This window comes from Coptis chinensis, chromosome 6 (genome assembly GCF_015680905.1).
Source record: "Coptis chinensis isolate HL-2020 chromosome 6, ASM1568090v1, whole genome shotgun sequence".
NCBI lineage: Eukaryota > Viridiplantae > Streptophyta > Magnoliopsida > Ranunculales > Ranunculaceae > Coptis > Coptis chinensis.
Genome location: NC_141461.1, coordinates 64,648,788 through 64,669,236, shown reverse-complemented (window position 1 = coordinate 64,669,236; position 20,449 = coordinate 64,648,788). Strand labels below are relative to the sequence as shown.

Here is a 20,449-nt window from a genome sequence, read left to right as displayed (position 1 = left end):
TTTTTTATTATTTTTTGAGATATTTAGTTGTTTAGCATGGTATTGGATAGTGCAAAAATGTTGTATGCACTTTTGTAAAAGCATGACCAGTAATTTAATATAATGATTAAAATTAATATAACGAGACCCTAGTTTGTTTTGATAACCCTTCCGTATTATAAAAAATATGTATTGTGTATTATAGGACACGTGTACTTATAATAGTGGAAGTGTGGAGCCGAAACTGAACCGGAACCCCACCCCTGAACACCCATTCATTATACGCAACCTCATTTGTAGGCAAAGAAAAGAAGCTAACGAGAGAAAAGTGAGGTTGCCCCGAGAACAGCTTATTATTCAATCCTTAATCACAGTTTTTACATGAAAATATGGACACAAAATCTTTGAATCACAAGTCACGTCACTGCCGCTTTCGCTTAAATTCAACGTTCACTAGACCTTGTACAAAATCATCTATTTCTCCACTACCATGATCTCATTACCACCAACCCATAAAATATCATTGGATCTCAACCGTAGATCCACCTCTCTTTCTCTCTCCTCAATCCAATGGACGCCGCTTCTTCTCGTCCCGCAGTAGTTATCGACAACGGCACCGGGTAAAACCCATTTAATTAATTAATTACCCATTTTAAACTAATTATTTTATTTCATTCTAACCGAACTTTAAATTTCAGGTTCACTAAAATGGGATTTGCTGGAAACGTGGAACCATGTTTTATTATCCCAACAGTTGTGGCAGTTAATGACTCATTTGTTAATAATCAAACAAGAAGAAGTTCCACGTCATCAAATAATTGGTTAGCACAACATAGTGCAGGAGTGATGGCAGATCTTGATTTCTATATAGGAGAAGAAGCAATGCTTCGTTCTCGATCAAGTAACACTTATAATCTTAGTTATCCAATAAGTCATGGGCAAGTAGATAATTGGGATACTATGGAGAGGTTTTGGCAACAATGTATATTTAATTATTTGAGATGTGATCCTGAGGATCATTATTTTTTACTTACGGAAAGTCCACTTACTGCGCCGGAGAATAGGGAGTATACTGGAGAGATTATGTTCGAGACTTTTAATGTTCCCGGTCTTTATATTGCTGTTCAGCCTGTTCTTGCTCTTGCTGCTGGTTACACCACTTCTAAGGTTGGTACTCTTTTTTCTGTGTCATTTTATTTATTTTAAATTCGTTATATTATAGATATGAAGGCAAGTAGAAGTATCACGAAATGATATTTGATAAGGAAAGGGTTTTACTTAGGTGATTAATGTGCATATATGGAATAAGAACAGTAGTGAGGGGTTAAGAGTGCTGAAAGAAAACCGTAAGTCATTGAAGCGAGATGCCCCACTTCGTAGAGTCCTCCAGTTTTTGTGCTATATGAAGTGGGGGCATGTTATAATCTCGAGATGTATATTTAGGGGAAATTATCTCGTTTATATTTTTTTTTGTTAATTAGTGAAAAGTAGATATAGTAAATGAAAGTTGTTTGATCAGATATCATGTGTATAATAAGAGAAAAAAAAACAGAAACTACAGATGGAAAACAATGAGATTCTACAAGAATGAATCAGTGGATGATAGATAGGTTTCGTTGTTGTAGATCAGGAGGTCAGGTTGTGTTATGGGACATAGATAGGCTGATTGTGCAGGATACGTGCAAGGGTGCTTTCACTCTTTCTTTCCCTTTTATAGGCGTGAACTCTAGTTTCAAGTAGGTTTTCCCGAGCGTCTATGGGCTGTTGGATAATGCAGATAAAGAACAATTCTAGTCTGAATTAGGTGAAGCGGGTACTATCTGTGATTTCCCTTGGTGCCTAGCCGATGCATTCAACGTAGTCAGATACTCCAATGAAAACTGAGGGGGTTTCAGAAGTAATAGATGTAAAGAGATTCAATGAGTTTACTAACAATTTTGGTTTACATTGGAGGGAGCTCAATTCACACATGCTAACAAGCACTTGTGGCCTTCAATGAGCAGATTAGACTGGTTCTTAGTTTCACCTTCCTGGGTTGATCACTTTGATGATCATACTGAGACGGATTATGATCTTGTTACAGAATTTCAAATCAGGGGGGGGTGTGTCGAAGCCTTTTAAGTTCGATCTCATGTTGCTGGAAAAGTAGGAGATCTCTCTTCAACTGAGAAATAGATTTGAAGAATTAAAAATTGATGAAATTACATGATTACCTCAATCTTAAAGATGAGTACTGGTTCATCAGAGCCAAAACAAAGTGGGCCAAAGATGGTGAAAGATGTACTGGGTTTTTCCACAGAATCGCAAATTCAAGATACCATGTGAATTGTATCTCTAAACTAAAAGTTAGAGGGGAGTTCACTAATGATGAGAATGTTATTAGAAATTATGCCGTGGATTTCTACTCTATACTGTCTGAGGAAGAAGTCAAAGAGAGACCTACTCTGGATGGATTAATTTTAATCCAATTGGTGAAGAACTTACGCAGTGGATGAGAGAGACTTTGACGAGTAAGAAATGAAGGCAGCCTCAAGTCCATGGCTGGAGAAAAATCACCTGTGCTGAGGGTTTCGAGTGGTAATTTACAAACGATGTTGGTCTTTTCTGAAAGCGCACATCATGGATGTAGTCAAGGAGTTACAAATGATTCTTTTCTTAATTGAGAGCATACTAATACCTTTGTTACTCTAGTCCAGAATGTGACAGGAGCTTCTAACTTGGCTGATTTTCTGCCGATTAGCCTTTTGGGAGGAGGTTTTAAGATGACTGCATTAGCATTGACTATCTGACTCAAGAAGGATGTAAATGTGCTGGTGAGTGACTATCAGGGGTCGTCAATAGAAGGACGGCAGATTCAAGATGAGGTTCTTGTCGCTAATGAACTCATAGATTCAAGAAGACTATCTGGTATTACTGTTTTTTTTTTGTAAGATCGATTTTACAAAGGCTTTTGATAATATTAGTCAGACATTCCTTGACTACCTTCTTATGCGATATGATTTTTGTGGAGAAGTTGGATCAAGACATGCCTTTCAGCTGCTTATTTTTCAGTAATGATTAATGGCACTCCAGTGGGTTATTTCACTAGCTCGAAAGCTAGGTTACATTGACACGCTGTATCGGACACGGATACGAATTGTCGGACACGGCAAAATATCAAAATTTGAGGTAAATTACATGCAATATGTGTCCGACACGGACACGTGGATACGTATCCGACGCAGATTTTTTTCAAAATATGGTGTGTCCATGTAACCTAGCTCGAAAGGATTAAGGCAGGAAGGTCCTCTCTTCCCCTCCTTTTCGTGTTGGTTATTGAAGCTATAACCAGAATGGTACTGCAGGCACAAAATAGGGGTCTTATCAGTGGGTTTAAAGTGGTGGAAAAGAGTGCCCAAATCCCTATTCAGCAATATGCAGATGATACATTATTGTTTCTTGATGCAAGTCTTGAACAAGTTCAGACTATTAAGGCTACATTATTCTGGTTTGAAGCAGTTTCTGGTATTTATGTAAACGTCACAAAGAGCTTTATTTATGGAGTCGGTAATATCTCAGATTTAGCGAACACTGTGAATGTCTTAGGCCGCCGCATTGGTGAGCTCCCATCCAGTTATCTGAGCCTTCCTTTGGGTGCTCCTTTTAAAGTGAAGACTGGGCTCCGGTGATTGAGAGATTCAGGAAAAGGCTTGCTATCTGGAAGCCCAAGTTCCTATACGGAGGAAGGATCGTTCTCACAAATCCATTCTCTCAAGTCTACCCATTTATTTCCTATCACTATTTAGTATTAACTATCCCTGCTAGTGTGGAAAATGAAATTGAAAAGATCACGAGGGATTTTCTATGGGGACATTACCTTATCTCTTGGGGTAAATGTTGTATGCCCAAAAAACTCAGTGGCCTGGGTTTAGGCGCATTACAGGTTAACATTCTTTTCTTTGTAAATGGACTTGGCGCTTTGCTGATCAAGAAGATGGACTATGGAAGAGTGTGATCAGGAATAAATACGGTTTGGAGTCTCTGGGGTGGTATTCTAAGAATGTTACAAGTACTTATGGATGTGGACTATGGAGGGGATTAATGAGCAATTAAGAGATGGTTACCGATGAAATTAGCTTCAGAGTGGGTCAAGGATGTCCTTCTGGGAGGACAAATGGTACTCAAATGTTCCTCTTTAGACTTTGTATCCTATCATCTATGGTAACTCACTGCAACAAAATCGGGACTGTTCAGCAGTATGTTATCTGGCACGATAGAAATCAGTCATGAAATTAGAATATTCGTAGGGTTTTTTTTAATGAGTGGAAACAAGCGACTGATTTCATTGGCCATGTTTCCTTGTTAAAGATTAATGTGGAGCAGGATAGAAGATTATGGGCTGGCCATGATTTGCCTTACACTCATAAATAATATGTACACGATATTAGAATCGAGAGCGTTGGATGAGCAACAACTGGAAAACTTCCCATATAAGAAGGTTTGAAATTTGTGCGTACCATCTAAAGTTGACTTTTTTGTTTGGGCTTTATTATGGGCCAGAACGTTAACTACTGATATTCTCAGAGGGGACAAATCATGGTCAACAGTTGTGTGATGTGCACTAAAGAGGATGAATCGATTCAACACTTGTTCGTAGATTGCGAGGTGGCTAGAAGTATTTGGAGCTGGTTCTTGATTCCTTTGTGATGCCAACCTGCTCTTTCTCAAGGGCGACTTGGTCTAGGCACACTCTTCAAGAAACGTCACGTTCCATGATATTACATGGGCCATTTGGCTTGAAAAGAACCAACGGGTTTTCGTTGACAAGTTCAGCAGCTCGCAACAAGTTATGACTAGGTGTAAATAACATGTATGGAATTGGGTGTCATATGCTCCTACTGTTAGAGGACTTAGATATGATGATTTGATGGCAAGATGAGTGGATATTACGTTGCCATCTTGATGTTGGTTTTGTACTAATGGATCTGTAATGTTTAACTCTCACACTACGGTTTTTATTAATATAACTATTTTTCTACCAAGCAAAAAGGTAAAAAAATAAATAAAAATCAATGAACCACAATACAAGTGCCTAATAGAGAGTCCCATCTGAATGCAAAGCTCTCAAAAACACGTCCCTCCATTCCTCCTAAACTATCGCACAATCAGACAGAAACCCATTGACTAACTCCTGAAATGATAAAGCTCTATCCTCAAAGTGACTCCTTCATCTTTTCATCTACAGACCTCCCATAAGTGCAAAAGGTGCTATTCTACAAAATCTACAATCCGAAGAGAGTGCACTCTCAACGCTAGAAATAGGCATCTTTAGTTAAGTTATTTTCCAGATTGATTGTGTTTTGGGATTAAAACTTAATCCCAAGAGTTGCGTTCTAATCTTTTTTTAGTATATTCCGCTGCATTTTACATCACGTACTATTTTTTAAACGACAATCTCAAAATAGTCCAAGTACTTTAGACTAACCTTGCTTCTGTTCAGTGTGAAATGACAGGAGTTGTAGTAGATGTTGGAGATGGGGCCACACATGTTGTTCCTGTTGCAGATGGTTATGTTATTGGGAGTAGCATCAAATCCATTCCTCTTTCTGGAAAGGATGTTACACTTTTCGTTCAGCAACTCATGCGGGTACATTACATGACTTTTATCTGATCTTGGAAGTTGGGACTATATTTTTTATTATGTTTACTCCGTTTTTCATACTGCAAATCTAAATGCTGAAATTCTTACTAGTAAAATGTTATAACATGCAATATTCACACAAAATAAAACTTGTCATACACTTCTTTTTTTGATTGGTAGCAACATCTAAGTTGGGGATTCGTATACACTTTTATACTTTTACCTTTCTTTCCAAAACCCTTTTTTCTTATATGTTTTCAAGGATTGGCACTGTCACATTCTGGATTCTACTATGTTTACTTTCTAGACTTTACCAAGGCCGCCCTTGTTTATATACACCTCCGCTCTCTCCCACTTTCAAACATCATTATTATCGCGACCATTGCAATCTCCTCATAAAAGTAGGGATCATGCTCCTTTGCATGAGCTGCACAGTGCCACGAACTAAGCAGAGGAGCTCAATCCTGTATTTTTTTTCGATGAACGCTCGATCCTGTATTGATCGAATGGGTATATGGTTGCAGTGGATCTGCTCATGGACGTTAATTAGGTGACACCCCGCGAAGTGAGCCCAATAAGCACATATTTAAAAATTACATGAACGGCAGAATGGATGGCTAGGTGTCAGCCTTTTCCCTTTTATTAATTGAATTATTATTTTGAATAGTTTCTTATTTGGACTGTAACCCCTGTAATTAGGTTTTTGAATTTAATGCTTGCAAAACTAATTTCTGAAATAGCACTGCAGAGGAAGGCAATCGACGATTTACTGTTCACAGCCAAATTACCCGATCATTTTAAAATTTAAACTCTATCTAAGCCACTTAATTTTAAACTATATCTAAGCCAACAAATTGAATTATCGTTCAAGTTGCTCAAACCTTCAGTACTTGGGGGTTGGGGCGGGGGTGGAGGACATAACGCTGTTTGTGGTGCTCATTCAATAAGTCCTTTTAAGTTTGGATCTGAAAAGATTTTTGTCATCTCCATTTTGCAATATCCAAAGGAGCTTCTTAACTTTCGGGGTTGGAATTCCTGCAGTCTCAATAATTTCATTACCTGATTCATGATTCAAAGAAAGCCGACAGTCCGAATAATTTCATTGTATGGATTATCTTTGTGACCTTGTATTCCGACTTTGGTGTGCTACTATGAGGCCCCCATTTTCTTGACACCTCAAAGTCCAATTGCAGTTTCTGGATGATTTGTAAGTAGTGTCCACCATTACACCCTTCTTCAGTATCATATCGCATTTGCAAAAGCATGTTTTTGTTTTAGATGATTTTACAAGAGATAAAGATGTATTGATGATTCATGTCTGCAACTTGAAACTCTGAGGTTTCCTCATCACCATCCCTAGGAGCTTGCTGAGTGCAATCTCTCATCCAATTGGGCCTGCCAGAATTTTTGCCAGAAAAACTTATCACTTTTGCCGGAGGAGCCAACACAACGTCAACTACCCATCTTCGACCAATAATACCGTCTCTAACACAATCTTCTTTAATAACCAGATCTATGCTCAAATGGTAAATTTGTTTATTCCAGAACAGTTTCAAAGCACTAGGGATCTCTGTAGGAATTTTACCCACACACAGATAAATAAGAGAGGCCTTGGAATGACTCTTATCCTTAATCTCATATTCCACAAACCCCCCTAGCAGCTTGCCCACTTTCTGGATAACCCCTGGAATGCAAAGCTTTTGTGGAATCCCCCATATCAATAACCAGGTACAGGAGACAAGTGGGGGTACTGGAATAGCTGAAATATTATCCGGCACAAGATTATTATGCATGAAAGAAGATGCTGGAAGTTCTGGGAACTCTGAACAGTGCGGAACTCCCTTGCCATTCACTTTACATTTATTACTCAGAAAATTAGTCAATTCCTGCCACCCCTTACCATCTTTCTCTGGCACCACCACAATCCTGTTTCTTTTACTAGGAGTGAACTCTGTGAGTCTGAAACACCTACCAGCCTTGTTGGATATTATCTCACCCAAGAAGGTTCAACGTAGCTGATCGGTTATCTTCCATCTTCGTTGGTTCTGGAGACCTAGTCGGCAGCATCATTAAGTGACTCACAAAGCCATATCACCACCTGCTCTGTTAGAATAATAATTTCTCTTCTACCTGATTTCATCTCCAGTAGCCTGAACCTCTTTAAGGCACCCTTACTCACATCATCAACAAAAAAGGTTTTGGATTCAATTGTCAAACCTTCCATGATTAAGGATACATAAACAGAAAAGAACTAGCTGGATCTAGAGTAAGAGAACACATAAATGAAAGAAGAGTATGTCATTCTAGCAGTTCCACGTATGTTTAACCATTTGCATTTTTTGAATTTCTAAACAGTAAAAGTGTTCTCTGTAAATGCTGTCTCATCTGTTTTTGGCTTTATTTTGTTTCTTTGTAATAGTAGGCTTTCCCGGCCTACTTTCTTTTCACTTTTAATGAGATTTCATCTTTACCGAGCAAAAAAAAAAAAGATGTATTGATGATTGAATTTGATGCAGAATTAGTTCCTTAAAAATTGTTGCAAAATCAGTTCCTACTGAATTAATCAGAATTTTCGTCGCTCTGAAAGTATATTTCATTCTAACCACTTTGCTACTTAAATAATCAACTTCTCTTTACTTCTCAGCTTAATTGAAAATTTTGTTTCACATTTCTGTTTTTAATCATTATGTGAAGAAGTTATAAACTCACCAAGTCACCATGACAAGATCATCCCTTATAGAGAGAACTAACCATTAGGTATTCTTGGCACTTAAATTTAAACATTTGGTATTCGAGGCTTTTGTTATTACCTTATTGTTCTTTTTTAAAAGTCAATGCAATTTGAACAAGAAAGTGAGTGAGAACTAGGAAGTGAAAGTTCTCATTTCAGAAGCATTTGTCCACTATCTGTACCGATATAGACTATAGACCGATATACTGCGTTCATCATTTATAACTAATCCTAAATAACTTTGAACTACATGACTTGTGAGTGAGCTGTGCTTGGTTGTTTGTCTTTTGACATCAATTCATGTAGGAAAGAGGAGAGCATGTTCCACCAGAAGACTCTCTTGAAATTGCTCGAAAGGTGAAAGAGATGTATTGCTACACTTGCTCAGATATCGTCAAGGTAATCATTTCATCTTGCAGTTTTTTTATTGTTTAAAGGGACATGCCCATTCAATTCAATTACTTTCAAACCTATGTTACATTGACACGGATAGGTGTCTCACTAAGTGTGACATGGCGAAATATAAAAAACTGAGGTATATCACATACAATATGTGTCTGTCATGGACACATGGATACGTATCCGACACAGATTTTTTAAAAAATTATGGCATGTCCATTTAACATAGTTTCAAACTCATCATTGTAAGTCAACATGTTTCTGTTAGGCTGTTATTTGTCATAATATATAATGGATTGAGATGTCAGATCATTGCATGATATACCGCAGTTCATCAATAATTTCAGGAATATAATAAGCACGACCGTGAACCATCTAAGTACATCAAGCAGTGGAGGGGAATTAAACCTAAGACAGGAGCACCATACTCTTGTGACATTGGTTATGAAAGATTTCTTGGCCCTGAGGTTTGCTTTGCTCTCTTTGTACATACATATATTCTATTTCAGTTTATCTCAGTTGGAAAAGTGACTGGCACTTTTAACACTTGAACACGGAATATACCTAAGTTACATTGGCACGGATAGGTATGTCAGTGTCCGACACGGATACGAAGTGTCTGACACGGTGAAATATAAAAAATTGAGGTATATTACATACAATATGTATGGCAGAGTTTGGTTTTTTGGGGGTGTGTATGTGTGACACGGATTTTTTGATAAATATGGCGTGTCCATGTTCCATAGGAATATACAAACTTAATTTTTGATTATCAACAGTTTGACATAGTCTGCTCCACAATGCACAAAATGCTGATGCTCCTTTGACCAATCATATTGGATTTTCAAAGACATCGTTTGTCGTGATTTTGTTTCTGTTTGGTTGTTAAGATGATCACGGCAGAAATAGCTATTTGGATAAGCTTTTCATGTAGCATTGACAAGATTTGCCACATACTTCCATTAAGAAGGCATCCCTACAATGCTAAAAACCTTAGGTTATGGTTTTGCTGCACAACTTAGGCACCAAACTTGCTGTACTGGAAGAAAAAAGAAAAACATGTACTCTCTGTGATGTGGACATCGTGTCATGGTCTAGGCCAAGCGATAGGGTATTGATGTTTACAGCAGTATTGATTTGCTTTATCTTATTACTATGAGATCTTTCTGTACTTTTTTTTGTTCACGATTTGCTTATCTGTTTCTTCCTCTGCTTGTAAACATGTTCTGAACTTGTTAAGTTACATTTGATTATCTATGCAGATTTTCTTCAATCCTGAGATTTACAGCAGTGACTTCACCACCACTTTACCCTCTGTAATAGACAAGTGCATTCAGTCAGCACCCATCGACACAAGGAGGGCTCTTTATAAGGTGATTTAGTCGTACTCTAGATATTTTGGTAGCTTTTTTGATCTTGAAATCAGTATTAAGTATAGTAAGCATTTAATTACTCAGGATGCCCTCTGTTGGAAACAGCAGAGGACAGTTATACTTGTAAGACATTTGGTATCATCACCTAATATATTTGTTGGAAATCCTCAAATACTTATAACCTTTGTTACCGACCTCTTCAGAGGCGTTGTTGTTATTGTTTTTGGATTTGTGAAAGCTAAGTTACATTGACACGGATACGTGTGTCCGTATGCCGGATACAAAGTGTCTGACATGGCGAAATATAAAAACTAAGGTATATTACATACAAAATGTGTCCGTGTGTGTCCGACACGGACACGTGGATACATATCCGACAGATTATTTTTGAAATATGGCGTGTCCATGTAACATAGCGTGAAAGTTATATTTTTGATGTAGCCAGATGATTACATCAAAACTAAGAACATTAGCCAGTAGCTAATTGTCTTGGCTAAAGCTTTAAAAGAATCACAAACTTGGCTCTTATATTATAGGAACGAGCTCGAGCCGAGCAACAAACGAGTAGCTTGGCTATGTTACACTATGGGGATGGTATTTGAGCTTATCAAGCCAAGCTTCACCATGCTTGTTTATTAAGCAAGCTCTAAATTAAGCTCAAGCCTGCTCATATAATATGTGAACGAGCCCGAGCCAAGCATTAATCGAGGGAAGACCGAGCTTGGAGCTCAAATTCTAAACCTAAATGTAACAGGACTCGACAAATGTAAAACCGAAGGCACTTTCCGGCATTCCATGGATTGTAAGTATTCCCCAAGATAAAGTGGCATGCATCCAGATCAGTAACACAGCATAAAACAAAGTCTTTGGAGTTGTCAAGACGATATCCAATACACATTAGCAATTAATTTCTCATAATCAACCTTTGATTGTGTGCAAAATCTTCAGATATAGGTTAGTGATAGGAATTCCAAGCTTTAGAACACGCATTGGGATTAACGTTGCTCCTGTCATTTAGTATGTTGTGAGCACAAAATTTTCTGTCTTATCGTAATATCAATTGAACGGGTGACGACATTGACAAAATATGTTCCCATGTATCAAACTCGTATTTCTTTGTGCAAGACTCATGAGCCATCAAATAGTTTTGCATGCTGAAAATCCTTGCAGTTTAAGAAGTGTTATTTCTTGGTTGTGCATTTTGTCGTTTCTGTTGATGCTATTTGTATTGATGAGTCCTAAGGCCAAGTTATTGATAAGTGGTCCACTCCTACTTCCCCTTCTCCTAGCCATAGCTTTCAAGGGGTTGCCTCTATTTTCAGGAGATTCCGTTCATAATTTCAGCAGTATCATGGGCTCCCATTGCTGCCTTGAGGAATGATAAATCTTGCGTGGTGATATGGGAACCAACCAAGTTTTGGCACAAAATTATGCGTAGGTGGGGTTAGTGGAAAATGAGAGGATCATTAATTTTCTATATAAGTGGATTTGGAAGAACTCTATTCCATTTAGAATTGCTTTATTCGGTGTGGGAGCTTACGTGTTTAGGATTCAAATTGTCGATAACTTGAAAAAGGGTATGGATATTAATTGATGTGTGTTTCTTTGCAAAATGGCATCTATCTCAATTGTTCCTTTGCTTTTGGAATTGGGGCACTATTCTTCAACTCCTTCAACATTGCTATGTTTCAGCCATCAAATATGGAGGCATTGGGGAAGAATATCATTTCAGCTCCACTTTCCAACATAACCAGATGGTTGGTGGGCTCCAAAGCACGGACACCTCTAAAACTCCACTGTGTCACCGACACGGCATATGCATGTCCCATGTGCTAGGGTAGTTTTCAGTTATGTGAGATGTTTTTATGACTCTTTTTGTTGTAATAAATCTTGAATAATTATGATATGACTTGTAATTTAATGTTACATTAATATAAAATAGATTTTAAAATATTATTAACATCCGTGTCCATGCCGTGTCCACATTGGATATGGTCGTGTCATCGCATTAGTGTCCACATCCATGTCGGTGTCAGTGTCCGTGCTTCATAGTTGGCAGATCATCTTCCTAATGCTATTGTAGGGACACTACAGAAGGAAAGAATTGAGGATCTTTGAGCATAAAGAAAGAGAAGAGCATAAGTTGGTAGTGGAGATCAAGGAGGTTCTATTCGATTGCTCTTGTGCTAATCCTCTGTTTAAGGATGTAAAGTTTGTAAGACTTCATGTGTAATTAGGATGGGATTGTGAGCTGAGTAGGTCTTTGTAATTTGAGAATGTGGGGTGCTTGTGTGAGGTCGCGTAGTTTCTTGGTAGTTGGACTGGATAATATTGTAAACAGCATTATTACATTTACAAAGTGAATCTTATATATATAAAGAAACAAACAAAGTTTCAATCCGGAAAGGATAACTGGGTCGTTGATGCTTTGAGTAGGCGCTCTCATCTCTTAGTTATTTTTCATACATCTTTGTTTTGTTTTGGTGAGGTGCATGACATGTATGCTCTAGTGACTACATTGATCCTATTCATGCTTACTGTTTAGTTCCTTGGGAATCATCTGGTGATTTCTTGTTATAGGATTGTCGCTATTTTTGAGGATAACAACTCTGTTATTCTTTGTTTTTGCTTCCAGGAACGAGTTCCATGTTAAGAGCTTTAAGCATACCTTGTGCCTCAAATAGATAAAACACAACTTTAATTTATTGAACCATATTACTTAACTCTACGTTTGCAGTTTAATAATTTAGAAGTTATGTACTCTTAGGTTACCTACTCTAGCGCCTTGTTAGGGTTCTTGTTGACGATGGTCTCCATTTTTGAGGATCACAACTTTATTTTCCAGTTTCTTCCCTTGTTGTGCAAATTATATAGGTTTGTTATTTTCTGTTTTTGCTTCCGCCAACGAGTTCCATTTTAAGAGTATAAGAACAATTGGAACTTGTGCCTCAAATGGATAAAACTCAACTATGGTTTATTGAACCATGTAATTTAAATCTGACAACATTTGGAATTTCATAATATAGTAACTATATACTTCTAGATACCTACTCTAGCACCTAGCTAATGGTATAAGCAATTGGAACTTGGGGATTCTACTTGGTGACATGAACGAAGTTTCATTCTACAAAAGGTGAAAAAGAAATGGAACAAAACCCCACTTGTGGTATGGTGTATGGTGTATGGAATTGATCCTACCCTTAAGAAGAGGAAACAGAGTCTGCATTGTTTTGGCACTTGCTTTCTTGAAGACTTGCCAAACCAGAATAACACCTTTGGAGATTTGATAGATTTTTTTGTTGAGAAAAATCTTGGCAACTTCTTTCAAAACGTACCCGAGTTCATTTAACTTAGAACAGAATCAATGGGGTTGTCGGGGTTCTTTATAGGATGATAAGGTAGGAGAAACAAAGACGAGCCGATGGGATTGGAGAAGGCAAAAATATAGATGATGCTGCTTTTTCATTAATTAGAATTGCAGGAAAGATTGCCCACATTGGTACCGTTTATGATGAAGTAGCCAAAGTTTTTACCAATAGGTTAAACAAAATTTACACCAAATTTCTATTACTGGATGCGTTTCATTCAGTTCTCTTTAATTTATTAATCCTATTAACAAGCAAAATATTCTAGATTTATAATTTCCAAAACTTGCTCGACAAGAATACCAAGTCCTAATGTAAATTGAAAATTTGGATAGAACAATAAGCCAATAGCGATTCCTAATTGGAAAAAGTCCTAACTTAGTACATCACTATGACTAGTCCCTTGCATGTACAGTGACAACAATTTAAACATCTGCTACTGTGATTGCGACCATTTTTTAAAACATAATGTGTTTCTTCTTTCCCCAAATTTACAGAATGTGGTGTTATCTGGAGGATCAACTATGTTCAAGGACTTCAATAGAAGGCTGCAGCGGGATCTGAAGAAGATTGTTGATGCTCGAATTTTGTTGTCTGATGCTCGGCTTGTTGGTGAAGTAAAAGTAGGCTTTTCCTTTTCCTTTGACTGTTTTAAATGATGGAAGGTATTTCTTGTGACTATTGTGCACTGATGTTATATATCACCCGCAGACACAGCCAGTGGAGGTCAATGTTGTCAGCCATCCCATCCAGAGGTTTGCAGTTTGGTTTGGAGGCTCTGTACTTGCATCAACACCTGAGTTTTATGCTGTACGTTCTCGAATCAATCCATACTTTCATGCATTAGAACTGTCAAAATTCTGCAGTCCATCAGTGTTTAGATACACCTGATATTTAGTAAATTGAAGCAAATTAGGTGAGTGCTGGATTTCATATTGCAAGTGGTGGCCACTAGCAACATTAGAATTATGATTTTTAGTGGAATAGGTAGAATTTGGTGCCAAAAAGGAGTTAAGTACTATTTAATCTATTTGTTTGTATATATTTTACTTAGAAAAGTCAGATAGATACTTGGAGAGCCATTATTTTCAAGTATGCACTTCTAGTATTTCATATTGAGGAAGCTTATCTGAAGAATTTAATTTGCCGAACTCTTAGAGGAAGTACATTGAAGTGGGTCCCAAATAGATATAAGGTGTATCATGGTTGGCATATGTGGCACTTCAAAGGATGCCCACATAGGAGATAGATAGTGAAGCTCAACATGATTTTATCTACTTTAACAGAGAATGAATTTAACTTATTATTGAAAATTCATTTTGATAAAATTTGTATTTTGGAAGCACCTATTGATGTATATTAAACAATTGGCAGAAGCAACAATTGTCATGAAATTGATACTTTAATCGAAATAATTAAAGAACCCTAAAAACCACATTTTTATTTAATCTCTTTCAATAACATAAAACATCAACTACTGAAAAACCTTAATCACAAGCCCTTATTTATACTAACTGACAACAAAGCAAAACCAATAGGAATAAGACATGTGGCTGCTACTAATTCAAATAACTAAAATAAACCAACTAAATAGGGGGACGCCTAATGCGTGTGACCCATGAGCTTGACCTAGACCATGACTCATGTCCACATCACTCATTGACATCTTTCAAGTGACTTCTCTCCTCTTAAAGGCGCTAATTTGTCTAAACTAGCATTCAAAGTGTTCACAATGTTCAAGTTCCCCTGTGTATCGTTTTTGGTTTTCTAAACACTTACAGGTTTGATCTTTTAGCATCAGTCTTGTTCTGTCTTTGAGTTTTTATCGTTTGAAACATATTTTACTGTCAAGAATATCTTGGATCTACACAGAAAAATTTACACTGATATAAAGAAATGGAACTGGATGTGTTTGATTTTTGGAATATTGTTTTTTCTATTCTGAGTTTTAATAATTTAGAACATTTTTATTTTACTTAGCTAGATTTATCTTCAAAATCGCCCAAAGTAATTTATTGAGGCATTGAAGCACTAGGTTAATCATTTTCATGCTTTGGTGTTTGTTCACAACTATCAACTATGTAACATGGACACACCATATTTTCAAATAAATCTGTGTTGGATACACAAATATCCGATTGAAAGAGTGGAAAACATAAATTTGCCTATAGTCCTTGCCGCGTTGAACAAAAAGCTTCTCTTTGATAGCGGTCGTCATAGGGGTCCATAAAGGATCTGGATTCTGATCTTGGACTTTCTGGCTACCTTACTCGAACACTTGGCCACTTGCAAGAGCACGCACTCAAGGAACTAACTCCAGGCAATGTTAGAGAAGAAAGTTCGCTCAGATGAAGAGACCAGGTTATCTCACACGGCAAAGCTTGACCCCCCATCCTCGCCGAGTTCAATTTTTATTTGCGCTGACCCCTAGCTTCCTAGGGACGGCCATTATATCCATGTCAGATGCAACACCCGGACATATTGAAGGTTATATGCCATAATTTTTATTAGTTACTGCATATTTCATGCTAACATATTAGACACCATTAGTTTCAGTATGTATGTTCATGTCCTAAGACACTTCTGTGCTTGTGTAATGAGAACGGATTTCCTGGACTTATTCAATGTTCTAAAACACGCTAGGCAGTAGTAAAGCGGTGGGAGAGCTCATAGGCCTTCTAGTAAGCGCCTAGACGGGCTAGGCACAGGCCCGGGATTGCCAAGTGAAGTACCATCCAGATTAGGATATCCCCAGGGCTTGTACAATTTTTTTCTTGTCTCTTTCGTGTTCTTATTACACGAGTACAGATGATGCATCCAAGGGGTTCCAAACCCTTGTTTTAGCTCCATATAGGTTCAGACATTATTAGGGATGTTTCCAGTTATTTTTATAGGTGATATTTTGGTGTTTTTTAGCATATGTTATTTTTGGGGTTATATTTAATTTTAAAAGTTAGGTATATGAGTTTTTAAATTTGAATTAGAAGCCTAGCTTCTAAATGGGTACCCCTTCTAAGTTTATGGTTTCCTTAGCTATATATCGAGTTGTGTAGGCCTTTGGCTATAGTTAGTGTTGATAAATAATAAAGTTTGAGTGTTAGAGAAATGTTTTTTCAATTGAATTCTTGTGTGAGAGTTTGTGTTCTTTGTGTGGAACAAGGTTGTCGAACCAATGAATCGACATAGGCTATGCAGTGACTGTCAACAAAGCAACAACTTACGCAGGAAAAAAAACATCTACATTAAATTTTAAATGGTCAAGTGGTTATTTGAGCTCTTACTGATTATTTCAGCTACTGTGGGTACTTTTCCATTTGTTTACTTGCTTTTGTGTACTAAAGAAGCTGTAGCCTTAGTATGCCTGAAGTGTGTGCCTCGCTTATGCCTCAATATGCATATGAGGTACAGTCTGAAGGCAGTATTTGATCCAAAGTTTTAACGGGTGCGTCAAAACTTAGTAATTGCCATTTTCTGAATTACAGTCTAGTACTAACTCCACGAAGAAGGGTGTTGTTGAGTGCCACCTATTTGCATTAGACCCATGACCTTTTGATGAACTGCGTTGTTGTGTGCTTTTGGAGTCAACTGGTTTCTAAGATTACTACCCAAAATTTAATAATAACAAAAACCTGTTGATGTGTAAATTATAGGTGCATTTCTGTTCTCATGAAAATTAAAGCAGTCAGTTAAAAATAGATTTTGACCCGAACGAATTCATTTTAGGAGGGAAATCTACTTTTTTCATTTAATCTGATATGATGCAATATTTCAATTTACCGATCAGACAACAAAAGTTGTGGTGGTTGTTGTTGTTGTTGTTGTTGTTGTATTTACACTGTACCTTGTGCAACTTCAAGCTTTGTATTTCTGAAGCAAGTGTGCTATGCACAGGCCTGCCATACAAAAGCAGAATACGAGGAGTATGGAGCAAGCATATGTCGAACAAATCCTGTCTTCAAGGGCATGTATTGAAATGGACATTCAGTTTGTTGACACTACTGGTTTCTCGGAGTTTATATGATGGCCGTGAAGTTGACCACCCCCTCGCATCAATATGAGCTCCAAATGCATCTCACAACTGGTATCTTCAATTGCTCTGTTTCATGCATTGAGAGCTGTCTTCGTGAAAGAGCTGCTGTATAATATGTCCCATAGTCGGAAAATCAGAGAGGAAATGTATTCATCTGTAGTCCAGGCATTGTTTTTAGTCAGATAGGTGACTTTGGATACAATAGACAAGCTGAAATTAGTTATTCTTATACAGCCCAGACAGTGAGTAGTGAGTCTATACTTTTTTAATTTTTGTTGGCCGCCAATTAGCTTTAATTTTCAAGACACATAAAGAGGTGTGGCTTGCACTACAGCTTAAATCATAGTGGTTATCCCAGCTAGGGACAAAACTTTACCCTACACTCTTTAATTTTATTGTGGACACTATCAACCGGGTATTAAAAATCTACAGTTTTTCTTTTTGACAACTTGATAGGCACACCAAAATAGTTTTCCTTAGAATCAAACATTCTAAGTTTCTAAAACCTTTTGAGCTTCAACTTATTCCTTAAAAATAACATTCCTACAATACTAGATTTATTGTAGCTAATGCTTTGACCATAAGCATTGCAGTAATCATCCTGATTTAAGCTTACCCCTCTCTTCCAAATTGTTTTGGTGAATAAAATGAGATCATCTACATGTATTAGTAAAAGAGTTTCTTTTATTTTAATGCCATGCAATGATTTAAGTTTACCCCTCTCTTCTAAATTGTTTTAGTGAATAAAATGAGATCATCTGCATGCATAAAGTGAGATTTAGTAAAGGAGGTATTTTTATTTTAATGCCATGCAATTGATTCTATGTTTAGCAGTCAAAATAGATGGATAAGGCTTCAGAAACCAAATTGAAAAAATAAGGTGACAAGGGTCTCTTGGCTAAGACCTCTTTCTGTCAGGTAATAACTTCTCTGTAGGAGAATCATTTGAATAGAGACAAAAGATAGACATTGGTGAACCAAAGTTCTCATCTATATAAGAAAGAAGGGTGGTGCTGGACATCCAATACCACCCTCTAACTTTTGGATCTAGCTTATGAGGTGGCAAATTCTAGGACTTATGAGGTGTGGGTTGTTTAATAGTGTGGAACAAGAGTGTTGAATTATTCTTGAAGTCAACAAATGCGGCTGGACTTTTAGTGGATTTCGGTTGGGCTTTTTTGTATGGCTTCTAATGAGCTTCGATTGGAGTTTTTTTAGTCGGACTTCAGTTGGAGTTTTTTTTAGTACCGAGGGGGGGCGGATGTGCGTCGGGGCGCTGAAGGCACGTGAATCTGTGACGTACGGAGGCGGATGAGCATCGGGGCGCCGAAGGCGTGTGAATCTGTAGTAAGGGGGGGGGGGGTGGAGGATGCATGTTGGGGGCGCCGAAAGTACACATATTTATTCCGTTCAGGAGGCGTATGCGCATTGGGACGACAAAAGCGCGCATATTTGTGCCATACGACACGGGCAAATACTAGTTTACTACTAAAGCAGCCCGTACACTCTATCGTAAGCTTTGACCATGTCAACCTTAAAAGCAACCCATCCTCCCTTTTTATCTCTCATATTTTTCATGTTGCGAAAGACGCCTGATGTTTGCCATGGGGCTAAGAAAGGCTTTACATTTCTCTCTATTTACCATTTGACCCAAAGATTGCTGATATCTGTCTAGGATCTGCATGAGCACTCTTAGACTTCTTTTATTTGCATTACAGAATAGGAAAATGTCGTCAGCGAAAAGCAAAGAGAAGGGGAGAGAGTGGGAAGAAGCCTTTTGGACCACCGTTAAAAATAACGGATATACTATTATTTGACAATGCACGATGCACCCTTCAGCCAACCTATCCAAATGTGGTGAAACCCAAACTGATACAAAACTGCCCATAAGAACTCCCAGTCAATAGTGTCGAAGCCTTGGGAGATATCTAGTTTTAAAGCCAAACTACCGCCATGCCTTTTGAAATTCAGGTAATTCATTAACTCAGAAGCCAACCCAATTGCTTGAGTAGCATTTATTTATAAATCCATAATTCTGGGGAGATGACTCTTTCAACAATTGGACTTAGCCTGGATGCCACGATCTTGGTGATGACTTTGTAGGCAAAGTTTGATAGGCAAATGGGCATGTATCTTGAAAGCTGATTAGCATTTCTTTCCTTGGGAATCAGAGTCAGAAAATTAGAGTTGAAGCTTGGTGGAACCTGCTTTTGAGGAAGAAGTATTTGACCGCTCTAGTGAGGTCATGAGCGATGATTTCCCAGCAGCAGTGATAGAAACAACCACTAAAACCATCAGGCCCAGGAGCATTCTCTGCATTTAGGTTGAAAACCGCTTGCTTATTCTCTATGTCTGAGGGTAGAGTGGTAAGGGAGAGATTATTTTCTTCGTCAGTAATAGTGCTATATGTATTTTATCAAGGCATCATCAATTAAGCTCGTCTGATTTGCATATTTTTCTGAGTAATGCTGAACAATGTGTCGACTGATATCTTGCTGCTCTGTAAGAGTTTCCCCACTCTCATTCTGTATTTCTGTAGTTTAGTAATAAAAGATCTGGCTTTATTGATGTTGACAAGGGAATGTAAATACTTGGTGTTCTTATCCCCTTATGCATCCCATTTATTTCTCGATTTTTGCCTCCAAAACTCATTCTCTTGCTGTAGTAGGAGTTCCACTTTGCATTCCTGATTGGCTAGTTCAGCTGCTAAATCTTCGTTATCTGTATCCAACTCAAACCTAGTGTGTACTGTGTAGCTGCTCAAGTATGCTCATTTCCTTCTTGACCTCTGTTCCAATGTGACCAAAAGACCCTTTTGTTTTTATGTAAGAGAATGAAGAAAGAATTCCCTGATATTGGGATATTGGGGGAGCCCTTCAGTACCTCTGTTCCACTAGCTCTCTGAAGCTTTGGGAAAACCGAAAGGGGGCGTTGGTAGGCTTTGGGATGCTA

At 37.8% G+C, this 20,449-nt stretch overlaps 1 protein-coding gene across 2 annotated transcripts; it reads left to right on the top strand.

Annotated features, from left to right (window-relative positions):
- Positions 1–238: 238 nt before the first annotated feature.
- DIS1 (Actin-like ATPase superfamily protein) lies at positions 239–17,766 on the top strand. Of its 2 annotated transcripts, XM_086565826.1 has the most exons (9): positions 239–599; positions 678–1,146; positions 5,459–5,605; positions 8,637–8,729; positions 9,077–9,196; positions 9,992–10,102; positions 13,965–14,090; positions 14,179–14,277; positions 17,359–17,766. In XM_086565826.1, the coding sequence occupies exons 1-9, from the start codon at positions 550–552 to the stop codon at positions 17,437–17,439; spliced, it is 1,296 nt and encodes a 431-aa protein (XP_086421952.1). In that variant the 5' UTR covers positions 239–549; the 3' UTR covers positions 17,440–17,766. The 2 variants fall into 2 exon arrangements, with proteins under 2 accessions (XP_086421952.1, XP_086421953.1); XM_086565827.1 differs by lacking the exons at positions 13,965–14,090; positions 14,179–14,277; positions 17,359–17,766 and adding an exon at positions 11,795–12,058 and having other exon boundaries at positions 260–599.
- The last annotated feature ends 2,683 nt before the right edge of the window (positions 17,767–20,449 follow it).

Excerpts from the sequence above, each read along its gene's own strand:
- DIS1 (XM_086565826.1), top strand. The coding sequence starts at position 550 with ATGGACGCCGCTTCTTCTCGTCCCGCAGTAGTTATCGACAACGGCACC. Across the intron at positions 600-677 it reads GTTATCGACAACGGCACCGG|GTTCACTAAAATGGGATTTG; the intron begins GTAAAACCCATT and ends TTTAAATTTCAG. Across the intron at positions 9,197-9,991 it reads AAAGATTTCTTGGCCCTGAG|ATTTTCTTCAATCCTGAGAT; the intron begins GTTTGCTTTGCT and ends TTATCTATGCAG.